This window comes from Neomonachus schauinslandi, chromosome 11 (genome assembly GCF_002201575.2).
Source record: "Neomonachus schauinslandi chromosome 11, ASM220157v2, whole genome shotgun sequence".
Lineage (NCBI taxonomy): Eukaryota > Metazoa > Chordata > Mammalia > Carnivora > Phocidae > Neomonachus > Neomonachus schauinslandi.
Genome location: NC_058413.1, coordinates 57,133,567 through 57,149,799, shown reverse-complemented (window position 1 = coordinate 57,149,799; position 16,233 = coordinate 57,133,567). Strand labels below are relative to the sequence as shown.

General features: G+C 38.3%; 1 protein-coding gene across 1 annotated transcript in view; it reads left to right on the top strand.

The window, feature by feature from the left end:
- The window catches only part of RSF1 (remodeling and spacing factor 1), a 165,430-nt gene that overhangs the window by 140,799 nt on the left and 8,398 nt on the right, over positions 1–16,233 (top strand). Inside the window, exons 10-14 of the mRNA XM_021704606.1 lie at positions 3,834–3,888; positions 5,389–5,498; positions 12,552–12,619; positions 13,836–14,043; positions 15,515–15,735. Of these exons, the coding sequence (XP_021560281.1) occupies positions 3,834–3,888; positions 5,389–5,498; positions 12,552–12,619; positions 13,836–14,043; positions 15,515–15,735 (662 nt within the window). The remainder of the gene's footprint in view (positions 1–3,833; positions 3,889–5,388; positions 5,499–12,551; positions 12,620–13,835; positions 14,044–15,514; positions 15,736–16,233) is intronic.

The window sequence follows — 16,233 nt, the reverse complement described above, 5'->3', positions numbered from 1 at the left end:
AAGTAGACAGATCATGGCATATTCGGAGCAATACAGGAATGCCGTGGAGGGGCATTTTAGTTCTGATAGGGGTTTGGGTTATCAGGCAAGTCCTGACAAAGTGTGAACAAAATGTGAACGTGAGGTGGGGAGAGTGGTAGAAGATGAAGTTGTAAATGCAGATTGAGGCCGAACTGTGAACAGTTTGGCATATCGGACTAGGGGATTTAAATTATTCTCTACAAGTAGTAAGAGAGCCATCAAAGGAGAGATAAGTATAATCAGGTCTCTATTTCAGAAAACATGCTCTGGTAACAATAAAAAGGAATTAGAGTTGAGACTGTTGCAGTGGAGTCCAGGAGAGCCGGTGAGGTCTGAACTAGGACATACCTTACATAATGAAGTAGAGGTATTAAAAGAGAATTTTCAGAAGCTTAATTAGGAGGATTTGATGCCCATTTGTACATATTATGAGAAAATTTAAACAATGTCTCCTGGTCCTACTGCCTTCATTTGCTGCTACTGTAACTTTTACCTGCTATCTCACAGTCTTCCCCCTCCCCCCAAATTTTGCTTGCTTTAAGACAGTCAGGTAGCTCATTTGATAATCGACTCATTTTACCCCCCCCATACTGTGAACTCAGTGGTTTCAGCCTCCAGATCCTGGTTTTTTCCTTACTAGTCAGCTTCAGCTCTCTGGTTTATAATGGATGCTACTTGGTTTAAAGGCAAAAGTAATCTCTATAAAGTTGACTAGGAGATAAAAATACTTCATTTTTAAAAAATGAGTTGTCTAAATACCTGTGTATTTAGAAACTCTGGGTAATAGTCCTTTATATAATTATTAGGACTATTTTAATATTCACAGTTGTTCCTGTTTTTATTTTTGACACTAGAAAAGATTTAACTAAGGATGCTTCACATTAAATCATAATAAAAAATTAGGCATTTTCTTTATTCTTTTTGAAATCTGCCTGCCCTTCTGAGAAATGAGCAGTTTTGTGGAAAGGCTGGTTAAAATTTTTTGACTACTGCCTCACTATAGGGTATATTGTTGCAATTAAGAAATACTTAAAATTTTAGAAATTTATGTTAAAATGTGCCACAATACTTATTCACACTATTGGTCTTCCCATTTACTAACTCATTTGCTTTCCCTTCTACTTTTGGTAATCCTCTTTACTTAAATGTCATCCTTTAAGAGGACATCCAGAATTATGGCTTTAGTTCACACACTAAATTCTTTTTGAGATTGGATCACAAAAAGGAGAGTAAAGTTACTGTTATGGAGAGAACAGTCTGCCACAAAGCCAGTTAATTGAATTATTGCTATTATTTTTTAATTCTTCCCAATAATCTGGTTAACAAAGTTTTCTTTATATATAGCTTCTAATATACATAGATCCTGATATATATATATGAATCCTAGGGGCTCTAAAGAGCAAAATATGTATATTTCTAAAGTAAAATATTAACTGTAAACTCTAGGTGACTCCACCTGTTTTTAAAAATGAGCATTTTTATTCATCCTTTTTAAAATCTGTAAAAATAATTTCTCTAGCACTCATCCTAGAAACTTAACGGCCTTGGTTACTCTATATCCTAGCACGGGAGCATCTTTCCCTTTGTTCATACATTTATTCAACATTTAACCAACATGTAGTGAGCACCCACTTTATGCCAGGCAGTGTAATCAACATGAAGTGTATAGGTGGTCTCTACATTAAAGGGCTCTACAGTATGGTGAAAAAGAAGGATTTGTCAATGAGTAATCAATGACTAGCCAGAAACTGTCTCCAGAGCTGGAGCTGTGATGCTCTGTGAAATTTGACGTTTCAGAAGTCCCTTCAACTGGTTGGTAAACATCCCTTCCAGAACTTGGTGCAGGAATTATTTGGGAATTCAAATAGCTCTGTACTTCCAGAGTACTTTTACTAGTGTTTGCTAGCAGAGAGTTGGATTTAATCAGGGTTGGAATTTTCCAGGTAATGTAACAGAGGGAAGGAGAGAAAGAGACAAGGAATTTGAAAGTGTATGCAAAGGAGTATTTATAATGATGGACCGTGGAGTCTAAGCCAGGTAAGGGGGAAAGTAAGGACACAAGGGAGTATTGGACAGTGAAAAGAGGCTAGGGTCGATGGATAGATGTCCCACCGGAGTTAGGGAATTGTTGAAATCAGTGTACCAGAGGGAGTAAGCCAGAAAGTGAGCCAGTAGACGTCAGAGTATAGATTCCCTGAAATTGAAATTTTAGGAAGGGTGTGGTTATTTGTAATGATGAGGTCTGGGCCCAGTCTGATCATTGAGTTAGGTGGTGGTGAGATGGAGTGGAAGAGGTATCTTTCTATAAGATTACTGAGCAAGAAAATGCTGTGATGAGAAATCATACCTACCTTCAAGAGCCTACTCAACTGTTACCACCTATTTAAAGCCTCCACTTTCTCAGCTCTTCAAACAAGTTATTCCTTCTTCATGTTTCCATTATACCTGTTCATAATGGACTACAGTCAGTTGTTGAATAATTGTGAGGACAAGAACCGTGTATTATTTGCCCTCAGGATTCCCAAGCCTTACACAAATCATGACCTCAATATGGTGAATGTGAACTGAATGTTTTTCAGTTGAGTTGAGATAATAATAAAGTGAAAGTAGAGATTTTGAGGTATAAAAGAGGAAACTGATAAAACAGTAAACTTGGTTAGTGTAGGGATAGATATGTTTTGAACATATTTAGTAACAGAGAACTCAAGTTCTGACTTCTCCATGAAGCCTTCCCTGTTAATTTCAGCTAGTACTGTTTTTGCCTTTCCTAGTTTTTAATTCATTAACTGTACTATTTTAAATCAGGTTTTGATTAAAATAACTTTTATCATTTTCTTACGTGCCCAATTTTTGACTGAATAGCTTTATAACCCATCTCAAAAAGACTGTAAGATTCTTGTTAGCAGAGCCAAGGGTTTCTAGGGCAGTAAAGGCTGCATTCTGAAGGACCCAGATAACTGGATGAGTAATGCCCTTCTATAAGGGACATCACAAGCAAAGGGAGGAAGAGTGGTTATTTCTGTTCAGTTCAGCATACACTGGCCTGCGTATAAGAGCTCATCTGTCCTTGGTGAATTAGATGAACTTTGGGAGAACCAGAAAAAACACCTATTGGGTGTAGCAGTTTGTTAGTGGAAAATTTGTTGGATTAAAATCAACAAAGGTTCATTTCTTTGAAAAGAAACTATGGAGATCTTGTTAGTGTTCTAAATCCACATTGCCTGAAGAAGTGTTAACTGGCTCTAAAACTAATCTTCACTGGAGCAACTAGGGTGCAGAGCCATGTAGCTGCACTGCCTTTTTTCTTCTCTGCAAACGCATGGTTTTAGTATCAATCACTGGGACCTTGACATGGTTCTATTGCATAGAATTTCTTTTTTTAGTATTGATATTTATTACCTTGAGATTATGGCTGTGTATATACACATATGAAAATGTCCAGCCTAACAAAGATCTAGTTTGTCCAGCGTTGACTTCCTGTCTAATGACTTTGTCAATGAGTTGCAGCATAACTCTCCTCATGAAGTTTCCTTGTCTACTTCAGCTCGCAGGTTTTATTTCATCAGTATAATTACTTCCAAGACTACAATTTTCAGTTACACCTTTTTACAGTTTTTACCTTTAGAAAGTTTTGTGCCTCCCACAGATACCAGTACGATAAGCTCTGTAGACAGAAGCTAACATGTCTGTGACCTAGCCTCTGCCGTTACCATGAAATCATCATTTTAGTATTGTCTGTGTTAGCAATGTTTTCATAACAGTTTTATTTTTAGCAAATCTCATTTTGCGTGCGTTTTTGTTTTCACCTAAAGGAAAGAACGTTTGGTGTACGTGGGTATCAGTATCGAAAACATCATTCCTCCACAAGTAAGTTTCTGGTTTGTAGTATTTTTGAAGAAGAGACTGTCATAACTGTTTTAAAATTTAACCCACTTTATGTAATGTGAATAGTTTTAAATATACAGTATACCTGTTTTATTAAAAGTGGAGGGCGCCTGGGTGGCTCAGTTGGTTGAGTGACTGCCTTCGGCTCAGGTCATGATCCTGGAGCCCGGTATCGAGTCCTACATCGGGCACCCTGCTCAGCAGGGAGTCTCCTTCTCCCTCTGACCCTCCCCCCTCTCATGTGCTCTCTCTCAAATAAATAAAATCTTAAAAAAAAAAAAAAAAAGTGGGGGTGCCTGGGTGGCTCAGACGGTTAAGTGTCTTCCTTCGGCTTGGGTCATGATCCTGGGGTCCTGGGATCAAATCCCGCGTCGGGCTCCCTGCTCAGCGAGGAGCCTGCTTCTCCTTCTCCCTCTGCTGCTCCCCCTGCTTGTACTCTCTCTCTGTCTAATAAAAAAAAAAAGTAGAAATTTAGGACCTTAAAGAAATCACCCATATTTTCCCTCATGATTAAAATTAAATATATGCTGGGCTGCTTGGCTGGCTTAGTCGGTAGAGCATGCAGCTCTTGATCTCGGGGTCGTAAGTTTGAGCCCCATGTTGGGTGTAGAGTCTACTAAAGAAAATAACAATAATAATAAAATAAAAATTACATATATGCTGATAGCCCTAAAATGTAATATCATGTTCAAATCAGATTTATATAGCTCACTGCTATGGGGTATATGTTCTGGGGTTTGTTTTTTTTTTTTTTAACCCTGTATTATATTGGGTAATTTGTTTTTAGCTTCTTTATGTGTTGTTTATGTAAAGTGACAAAAGAATAGTTCAGGGAGATTGGGTTTTTAATTCTGTGCTTTGGGTGTTGGTTATTAGAAACTTCAGTATTTGTTCTTAACAGTTGGTTTCTTTGAAGGAATATTGTTTTACATTATTAGTCTAATTTCTAATTAAGGATATCTCATAAGTGAAAGTACATGTAACATGGTTTTCATTTGGAAATGAAGAAATGTTCCTAGTTTCATACACAGTTTCATTCAGCCTTAATTAAATCAAACACTTAAGTAACCTGTCTTGGTTAGTTACTTTCCTTCATCATCATGCTTCTTTCTTTTTCTAAATCCATTATTTCATTGATTCAGCATATCTTCTGAATATCTTCTATGTGTTCAATTTAATTATTTGTTAAAAAATTTATCAGTGGAGAAACTTCATCATGATTGTTTTAAAAGAGGTAATTATAAACTCACAGAAACATAAGAATTTTAATACAGAAGGGCTTCATCCTTTGATCACCAGTACTCTTTTTAATCTCTCTACTTAGTGTGGCCGTGTTCATTCAGTTTTGGGGGCGGTGAGATCACCTCACTTTTTCAGTCTTTTACATGTGCTGCCTAGACAGACATTAGAAAACTATTCATTCCAAGAAGCTTTTTGTTTGTCCTAATAACCTATATATTTGTTATCATATTTTTAAACCAGGAGCCAGATTTTTCTGAAGATCATGAAGAAAAGAAAAAAGATTCAAAAAAATCCAAAGCAAACTTACTTGAAAGGAGGTCAACAAGAACACGGAAATGTATAAGTTATAGGTATGAAATATGTGGAAATGGTTACAATAAAAGAGTGTAAAATGTTTTTTTAAATTATAAAATATGACCCAAGAGGATATGCTTTTTTTCATAATGATCATTAGTTAGATATATATATATTTGTTACTTACTGTCTTTAGAATCATGCCGTTTTAGAGCAGCCAACATGATCTTTTCAAAACGTAGATTTGCTCATGTCATCCTTTTCTGCTTAATATACTTTGTCAGATTTCTGTAGCTCTTGGAATAAGGATCGATGCTTTAACAAGGCCCCTACAGGCACCACAGAGTGCTCTGTACCCAGCTTTTCAGCTCCGTGTCATCCACATTTTTCCTCACTCTGTCATTATCAGCCAGTCTTCTTTCAGCTTGTTTGCACATGCTCCTTACTCGACCTAGGATTTCCCTCCTGTTTTCACCTTGTTAACGTTCTCTTGATCAAATCTATTATATGCCCTCGTAGCAACCAATTCTTCTCTTTGAAAGTACTTATCATGGTACCATTTTATATAAAATCATCATAACTAATGAAATCAAAGCCTACTCATGGAAAGAGCAAGTGTAAAGTCAGTTCTTCTGTAATACAACATACGAATTCCTAAAAATTGCCGGGCTGTGTAAAATGACACAATATAAACCATAGGGATTATGGGAAATATGGAGGTAGGGCCACACTCAAAAATTTCGTTAGTGACATTTTTTTTTAAAGATATGAATGTAGGGGAGGGGGGTGGGGGGATGGGTTAGCCTGGTGATGGGTATTAAAGAGGGCACGTATTGAATGGAGCACTGGGTGTTATATGCAAACAATGAACCATGGATCACTACATCAAAAACTAATGATGTCGGCGCCTGGGTGGCTCAGTCGTTAGGCGTCTGCCTTTGGCTCAGGTTGTGATCCCAGAGTCCTGGGATCAAACCCCGCGTCGGGCTCCCTGCTCAGCCGAGAGCCTGCTTCTCCCTCTCCCACTCTCCCTGCTTGTGTTCCCTCTCTAGCTGTGTCTCTCTGTCACATAAATAAAATCTTTAAAAAACAAAAAAAACCCAAAAAACTAACGATGTAATGTATGGTGATTAACATAATATAATAAAATTTTAAAAAAAGATATGACCGTAATAAAAACATAGTAACATTTGATGCGCGTTAAATGGTTAAGAACTAATATAAATACTACGCCAACTACCACATTTTCTGTTGAAAAATCTCTGGAGTTTGTCTGTGGAAGTGGTTGTGAGGTGGGTTGCAATTTGTAAATCATTGTGTGGTGGTAGAAGGAGGGTTGATTTGTCTTGTAACACGCATAATGAGCTGAGGTTGCTGGTAGATATTTGAGGTGTGTATATGTATGCAGTTTGTATATGCTTGTGTGGCTAGATGCAGTTTTCTACATTTACCTAGTGTTTCTCATGAATAAAATTACTTAAAGCAAGTATAAAATACACATTATGCTTGAATTATTTCCTAATATATGAGCCTTGTTGTAACAATTTACAGTTTCAGAACAAACCTTACAGTAGAACTGTATTATCTTTCAATCTTGATGTAGTTGTGGTTGTTAAAAGAAGGAGAGATTTACTCTTAGTATTTCATCCTGGATGTATACCCAGAAGTGGGATTGCTGGATCCTATGGCACTTATATTTTTGTGTTTTTTTGAGGAACGTCCATGATGTTTTCCATGGCAGTTGCACCCTTTTGTTCCCCACCAGCAGCATATAGTTTCCAGGTTTTCCACATCCTTGCCAACACTTGTTGGCTTTGGAGGGGTTTTTTTTGATAGTGACCATCCTAGCGGATATGAGGCAATATCTCGTGATTTTGATTTGCATTTCCCTCGTTGTTGATGATGAGCATCTTTTCATTTGCTTGCTGGGTGTTTGTATGTCTCTTGTCATTTTTTCTTTATTATTTCTGCTTCTTAGTACTTTTTAAAAGAAATTTAACTGAGAGGTATTAAGAAAGTCATTTATGTGCTTTCTCTAATAAGTTTTACTCTTCATATTTAAGCTCTGAATACACCTACAGTTTAATTTGTACATGGGTGCAGTGGGATTATTGTGAGTATAAAATATAAAGCACTTAATAAAGTATTACCACAGAAAGAGGACAGAAAAGAATTTCATCACCATTATCATTTAGTAATTGTTTATCAGATTCTTACTGCTGCTAACAGAGAGGATGACATCAAAGTTGACTAGAAGTAGCATTGGATTGGGGTACAGAAGAATAAGATTATAGTCCTCACCATACCATGTATTACCCATGTAACTTGGAATGGTCCATTTCCCTAGGTCTTGGTTGATGGCGGATTAACGCAGGTGATCCCTTCAGCTCTAAATTTATATAACAGTAATATAGAAATTTATGAAAAACTATATTCTTTAGCATAAAATGTATTGTGTGATTAATTTATTTATGCCTTAATATCTACTTCCCAAAAAGATTTAAGGAAGGTATGTAATCTACTGTAAGGAGCAACTTTTTAAGCATAGCACCAAACATAGAAACAATAATGGAAAGGAGATTTGATTACATAAAATTTAAGAAAGACTTAGAAGTACTTACTTCTAAAAGAAAATATTTTCTTGCAAAGAGATTTTGCAAAGGAGTTAGAATTCAAAAGGAATGCCTTACGAATTTTAAAAATTACAGTGAGTATAGTTTTTTTCATTGTGGAAATACAGTAGCTTTTTCCATGATGTCTGTAAAAGCTGTAGTGTCTCCAGCCATTAACGTTACTGAAGTCGAGAATAAAGACATTTTTGTTAGGAAATCAGTTACTTTAGGGAAACCAAGGTTTTGTTTATTTTAGAAACTAGAACTAGACAATGTTGACTTTTTACATTTGTTTATTTGGGAGGGGGCTGACTGGAAATGTTACGGGCACATATTCATAATTGTAGCAGGGCAAGATGTCAGTTTTCATTTCTCAAAACTTAAAAAATAAGCAAAAGCTAAAGGGGAAATACACTTTGGATAGAAATAATTGCAACAGGGGCACCTGGATGGCTCAGTTGGTTAAGCATCTGCCTTTGGCTCAGGTCATGATCCCAAGGTCCTGGGATGGAGCCCTGCAACGGGATCCCTGCTCAGTGGGGAGTCTGCTTCTCCTCTCCTTCTGCCCCTCCCCCTGCTTGTGCTCTCTCTCTCTCTCTCTCTCTCTCTCTCTCAAATGAATAAATTTTTTAAAATTAAAGTAAAAGAAAAAATAATTGCAACATATGACAAAGTATTAAAATCTTTAATACCTTAGGGCGCCTGGGTGGCTGAGTTGTTAAGCGTCTGCCTTCGGCTCAGGTCATGATCCCAGGGTCTTGGGATCGAGCCCCGCATTGGGCTCCCTGCTCAGCGGGAAGCCTGCTTCTCCCTCTCCCACTCCCCCTGCTTGTGTTCCTGCTCTCGCTGTGTCTCTCTCTGTCAAAAAAAATAAATAAAATCTTAAAAAAAAAAAAATCTTTAATACCTTAAAAGCTCTTACAAGTAGTAAAAGATGCACACTGGCTGATAAAACGGGCAAAGGATTCAAACCAGCCTTGTAAAAGAAAAAGCAAAAATGACCAATAAACATGAAACTATTATTTGGCCTTACTCAGTAATCACATTAAAATTAAAAGAACAGGGACGCCTGGGTGGCTCAGTCATGAAGCGTCTGCCTTCTGCTCAGGTCATGATGTCAGGGTCCTGGGATCGAGTCCTGCATCCAGCTCTCCACTCAGTGGGAAGCATGCTTCTTCCTCTCCCACTCGCCCTGCTTGTGTTTCCTCTCTCGCTGTCTCTTTCTCTGTGTCAAATACATAAATAAAATCTTTTTAAAAAAAGTAAAAGAACAAGAAAATAATTTTCAAAATTAGAAAAAAGTTAGATGATAAAATTAACTTCATGGTTATATTATAAATTGCTACCACCCTTGAAGAACAGTTTTTTTTTTATTATTATGTTATGTTAGTCACCGTACATTGCATCATTAGTTTTTGATGTTGTGTTCCATTATTCATTGTTTGCGTATAACACCCAGTGCTCCATTCAATACGTGCCCTCTTTAATACCCATCACCAGGCTGACCCATCCCCTCACTCCCCTCCCCTCTAGAACCCTCAGTTTGTTTTTCAGAGTCCATTGTCTCTCATGGTTCATCTCTCCCTCTGATTTCCCCCCCTTCATTTTTCCCTTCCTACTATCTTTTTTTTTTTTTAACATATAATGTATTATTTGTTTCAGAGGTACAGGTCTGTGATTCATCAGTCTTACAATTCACAGCGCTCACCATAGCACATACCCTCCCCAGTGTCTTATCACCCAGCCACCCCATCCCTCCCACCCCCCACCACTCCAGCAACCCTCAGTTTGTTTCCTGAGATTAAGAATTCCTCATGTCAGTGAGATCATATGATACTTGTCTTTCTCTGATTGGCTTATTTTGCTTAGCATAATACCCTCTAGTTCCATCCACGTCATTGCAAATGGCAAGATTTCATTTTTTTGATGGCTGCATAATATTCCATTGTATATATATACCACATCTTCTTTATCCATTCATCTGTCGATGGACATCTTGGCTCTTTCCATAGTTTGGCTATTGTGGACATTGCTGCTATAAACATCGGGGTGCACGTACCCCTTTGGATCCCTCCATTTGTATCTTTGGGGTAAATACCCAGTAGTGCAGTTGGGTCGTATGGTAGCTCTATTTTCAACTTTTTGAGTAACCTCCATACTGTTTTCCAGAGTGGCTGCATCAGCTTGCATTCCCACCAACAGTGTAGGAGGGTTCCCCTTTCTTCGCATCCCCGCCAATATCTGTCATTTCCTGGCGTACTAATTTTAGCCATTCTGACTGGTGTGAGGTGGTATCTCATTGAGGTTTTGGGTTATATTTCCCTGATGCCAAGCGATATTGGAAGAACAGTTTTTATGCCCTCTAAAGCCAACAGTTTTATTTGTAGAAAGAATACCAGGAACAAACCTAAGGTCCAATAGAATCTCTTGGTGGAACCATGGGCACTCACCAAACAAAGGAAAAGGTAGTTATAAGATACTGAGGAAGGGTAGAGTTTAGATGAAATGTAAATGAAGCAATGAGAGTTAGGCTGAAGGCAAATCTATCCGATCTAGACCACATAGTGGACACAGGTTCCTGTTTCCTGAAAGCATTGAATTTGAAGTTGATGTGTAGGGTGTTGTGTCCATTCCATTATTCAAAGCTCTGCATCTGGGATATAAATCAAGGCTGCCTCTTTGTGTTAAAAGTAACTTAAATTCGGGCGCCTGGGTGGCTCAGTTGGTTAAGCGACTGCCTTCGGCTCAGGTCATGATCCTGGAGTCCTGGGATCGAGTCCCACATCGGGCTTCCTGCTCGGCAGGGAGTCTGCTTCGTCCTCTGACCCTATCCCCTCTCAGGTGTTCTCTCTCTCTCAAATAAATAAATAAAATCTTAAAAAAAAAAAAAAAAAAAAGTAACTTAAATCCTCCAGGCAAGCATGGAATGTTTTATTCTTACTGATGCCATTTCGTAAGTCCAAAGGTTCTAATCGTCTCTGACACAGAAAACCAGGTTTTTCGGTGAGTAGGAAAGTAGAAGTCATTCAGAGGAAGAGGCTGTTTTGCCACTTTATAGCTGCAACCTGTCATTGGGAGAAATACTGTTTTCTGTTAACTGCATCTGGCTTTATCTATATCTGTTATTCTAGCCTGATGAGTGGATGTACAGATTTTTACTTTCTCAGAATTTGTTAAAGAAAACCTAAGCTACAGCTGCAGGGTTGTTTTTCATAGCTATGATTGTAATTGTGAAAAAATTGGAAGTAAACTTTTAACTAAATCATGATATATCTGTAAGATTAGATACTATATAGCCATAAAAACTATGTTGTAGAAGAATTCTTAACCTGAAACTTGTGAGTCCTCTGAAATTAGATATAAAATTTTATGTTTGTGTGGATATTTTTTTTTTCTAGAGAGGAAATCCATGCTGTAATGAGTTTCTTAACTCAAAAGGCAAAATATTTGGCTTTTAAACTCTATCGTTAATCCATTGTCTGCCTTTAATCCAACACTGTCCAGTAGAATTTACTGTGTTTATGGAGATGTGCTATTTCTTTGCTGTCCGGCGTGGTGCCATACGTAGCTGTGGGGCACTTAAAATCTGGCTAGCGAGGAACGGGGTTTTTCATTTTAATTAATTTTAATATAGATAGCCACATGCAGCTAGTAATTACCATATTTTGGATAGTTTTAGGCAAGTCACTTTATCCCTTTGGTCACCTCAGGTCTAAAGTGAAGGGAGTTTTGTATGTGAAGAAATCTTGGGGCTCATCTAGACTTGTCTTCTCTAAGTTGGGGGCAGTGGCCCTTGTGAGAAAAAGTACTTTTATCTAGTTCTAAAATTCTGAGCATCTGTATATGGACCTTGGTAATAATACTAATATAATCCCTGATGACAGTAATAGTGTAGTTCTCACACTTAGTATTATTTCTGGAACACTAATTCAACTTACTTTGCTGTGTGATTTGTGTAGTTAGAGGTGGGCGAACTGTGGCCTGTGGGGCAAATCCCAGCTCAAATGCCAGTTTATGTAGCCATAGCCCGTGACCTAGGAATGGTTTTTATATGTATAAATGACTGAGAAAAGAACCGAAAGAAGAAAATCTTAGGACGGTTACATGAAATTCAAATCCCAGTGTCCATAGATAAAGTTCTGCTGGAACACAGCCGCATTCATTCACTTGCCTTGTCTCTGGCGGCTTTTGCAGTTCAGTGGCAGGGGTGAGTGGTTACAACAGGGACCGTAGAGTCTACAAAGCCGAAAATATTTACCCTTTATAAAATGGCTCTTTATAAAAATCGTTGCTGATGCCTGGTATAGATGATCTCTGAAAATGAGTTAGATACTGATTTGCAAAAGAAATTGAGGTTAACAGGAGTGAGGTGATGTAGTCCAAGTCACACAGCCCCAAAGTGGCAGAGAGCATTTTTATACTCAGGCCTTTTTCATTTCAGAGGCAACTCCTCCCAACCCAGGACAGGCTGTGATGTGATTGTTGTATATATTTTAGATTTGATGAATTTGATGAAGCAATCGATGAAGCTATAGAAGATGATATCAAAGAAGCTGATGGAGGAGGTATGTGTTTATCATTCCCTGTTCTTCATATGACTTGGCCAATAGGTTAACTTAAAATGCCCAGAGTTAGGGGCACCTGGCTGGCTCAGTCAGTAGAGCATGCGACTCTTGATCTCAGAGTTGTGAGTTTGAGCCCCATGTTGGGCATAGAGATTACTTAAAAACAAAACAAAACAAAACACTGATTAGGGAGTAAGCATATTTTTTTTTTTATTATTCTCTACTGATGTTAAATGTCTGAGATTCAAAACAATTTGTGGACATTGTGTCAATGTGTAGACTCAGATCTTATTAATTATTTTTCAAGTAGTTTTATGACCTGATATAAAATCTAAGTGTTCCTCTGTAGATTAAAAAAATTTATTTCTGCTTCCAAATAGAAAACCCACTTAAACTTTCTTGTTGTTTATGTTTAGATCACTGCTGCTACAAAATCTTAAAAATTATGGATAATCTGAATCTAAATGATTGCTTTAGATCAACCTTTTAAAAATCACTTCATTAATTTCATAGTCTTTAACAGGTGACATGAAAACAGAAGGATTTGAAGGTAATTTAATGAAAGAGCGATACAGAGAATTACCAGTGCTCCAGTATGGAGCATTGTGGTCTCCTTTAGTACTTAGGAAAACTCTGAAGAAGATCAGTAGTAAGTAGGCTGTGTGAAGAAGTCACCAGCTTTTCCAGGGCTCTGCACCTTATTTACAGCTTTGCTGCAGGATTCTCACCTTTTCTGTCCTGCACACACAGTTAAAAGAAAACGGATTGGTCTCTTTCTAAAGCCCTGTCCAAAAGACAACTTTGAAGAAGAGATTCTTGAGTGATTGCCGATAGGTATGAGGTTTCCTTCGAGGTTGATGAAAATGTTCTGGAATTTGTTAGTGGTGATGGTTGCACAACTTTGTAACTACTGAAAACCTCTGAACTGTACACTTTAAAAGGGTGAATGTTATAGTATGCAAATGTTATCAAATTTTTTAAAAAGAGGTTCTTTACGTGGACCCTTAGTAGACTAAACACATGCAAAAAGTCTCTTGATGAGAGCTCTGTTAGCTGAAGTTATGAGAAAACTGCTTATTTGTAGGTAAAAAGTAAATGAGCCGCTAAGGATGAACAAGGACAGCTCTATCTAGAGAGAAGCTTTTAATAAACGTACCGTTGTCTTTCTTCCTCCCTCTCTTCCCCTCATCGCCCTCCCCTTCCCCCCTGAACTCAGGAGCCGGCCGAGGGAAAGATATCTCCACCATCACAGGTCACCGTGGGAAAGACATCTCTACTATTTTGGATGAAGAAAGAAAAGAAAATAAACGACCCCAGAGGGCAGCTGCTACACGTCGGAAGAAACGCCGGCGACTGAATGATCTGGACAGTGATAGCAACCTGGACGAAGAAGAGAGTGAGGATGAATTCAAGATCAGCGACGGGTACGTGGTTTGCCAGCAGGTCCCATTCCCTAGATACAGGCTTAAATGGGGCTTGCAGAGAAGCTCAGCCAGGCTGTGACGGGCCTTTGGTTCCTCGTGCACATGGACGATCCCTTTTTATTTTCAGGCTATTTAAAACAGATTCAGGAATGCTAATCTTAGCTATTTTTAGATCAAAACAAAGTAGGCTTATGGTTGTTTAATATTCAAAATTGTATTTACATTTGATTAACTGGAATCAAGCATTCATTTGCTGTGCATCTCCATGCCATCTTCCGCCAACATGTCCATGAGAGGTTCCTAGTCAAATGTGAGAATTAGACAAGTACAGGTAATTAGGTACTATTCTCTGGTGACCCGCAGAGGTTTGGGTTGGGGCACGTAATCCAGTTTGGAAGATCGGGAAAGATTTTCCTGCAGAGCAGGTGTTGAAACAATACTGCAGAGTTTCTTCTCTCAGATTGTTAGTGGGAAAAACAAACATGTAAACCACAAAAAAGTCATTCTGTGTGATTGCTGCAAAAATGTAGGAAAGCCTAAATAGTGTATAAAGGAAGAGTCTGATTAGAGAGTTCATGGAAAGCCTTAGAGTGGAAATAAAGCTTGATCTGAAATTTGAAGATGAAAAATTGGGCAAATTCAGTGAGTTTGAGATTCAAAGTGGGATGAGAAAGAGGGCAGGCATCCTAAGAGCAGTCACGTGTTGAAGGCAGCAAGGCATAAGACATCATGGAATATTTAAGAAACTCCTGGAATGTCAGGGTAGCAAGAATATGGGGAAGAAGTAAAGAGTGCCCAGCTGGAGATGTGGCTAAAAGATAAAATGGAACCAGATGATGGAGCGATTTGTTTGTCATGCATGGGAATTTGGAATCTTACCCTGAAGATGATGAAAGCCCATGGATGGGTTTTAACCATCCGGCTAATGAGGTTTATGTTTCAGAAAAATTCATCCTGGCATTCTTTTGGAGGCTGTCTGGAGGGGAAATGAGTCTAGAGACTAGAGGGACTCCCTGGGCAATTGCTGTGGTGGTTTAGGTGGGAGATGAGTGCCCGACAGAGAAGAGGGATCATCTTTAAGAGGTTGACTCAGAGAGGAAGCTAATAATTGATTAGATGTGAGAAATGAAAAGGGAGAAATTAGGAAAAATACCAGGTTTCTGGTTTGACTTACTGGATAGGTAGTAGTTCCAAATATAAGCCTCGGAGACAGAAGAGAGGATTAGGTTAGGAAATGAGTTCTCTTTGGGACATGTTAAATTTAAGTCATGTGGGGGACATCCCAGGACGCCAAAGCAATTTATGTACAAAAATCAGCATCAGTTCATCTTAACTCCTCCTAAGAGAAGAATATTAACAGACAAATTGCTACAATTATCTAGGTATTTTACATTAACCATTACTGAATGATTCACTGGACTTGTTAGAATTTGAACTCAGAATCATAATTCATCTGGTTTCTCTTGGACAGATCTCAAGATGAGTTTGTTGTATCTGATGAAAACCCAGATGAAAGTGAAGAAGACCCACCATCTAATGATGACAGTGACACTGATTTCTGTAGCCGGAGACTGAGGCGACATCCCTCCCGGCCAATGAGGCAAAGCAGGCGTTTGCGGAGAAAGACCCCAAAGAAAAAGTACTCTGATGATGATGAAGAGGAGGAGTCTGAGGAGAATAGTAGAGACTCTGGTAAAAATAATTTGTACCTGTATCACACCAATTCAATTCTTAGAACTTCTGGAGTTAAGAGGGTTGTTTTTTGTTTTTTGTTTTTAAGATTTTATTTATTTGACAGAGAGAGACACAGCGAGAGCAGGAACACAAGCAGGGGGAGTGGGAGAGGGAGAAGCAGGCTTCCTGCCGAGCAGGAAGCCCGATGTGAGGGTCGATCCCAGGACCCTGGGATCATGACCTGAGCCAAAGGCAGACGCTTAATAACTGAGCTACCCAGGCGCCCTGGAGTTAAGAGTTCTTAAGATAAAATTTCATTCATTTGTAATATAAGCTTTCCAATAAAACTTTGAATTCTCTTCTTATGACTCACTAGTAACTAAATTTTTCACATAAAACATATCTAAGAAAATAAATACAGATGGATATGTTAACTGCATACCAAATTCATTTAGGATTGTGATGAATTCTTCCTTCCTTCCTTCCTTCCTTCCTTCCTTCCTTCCTTCCTTCCTT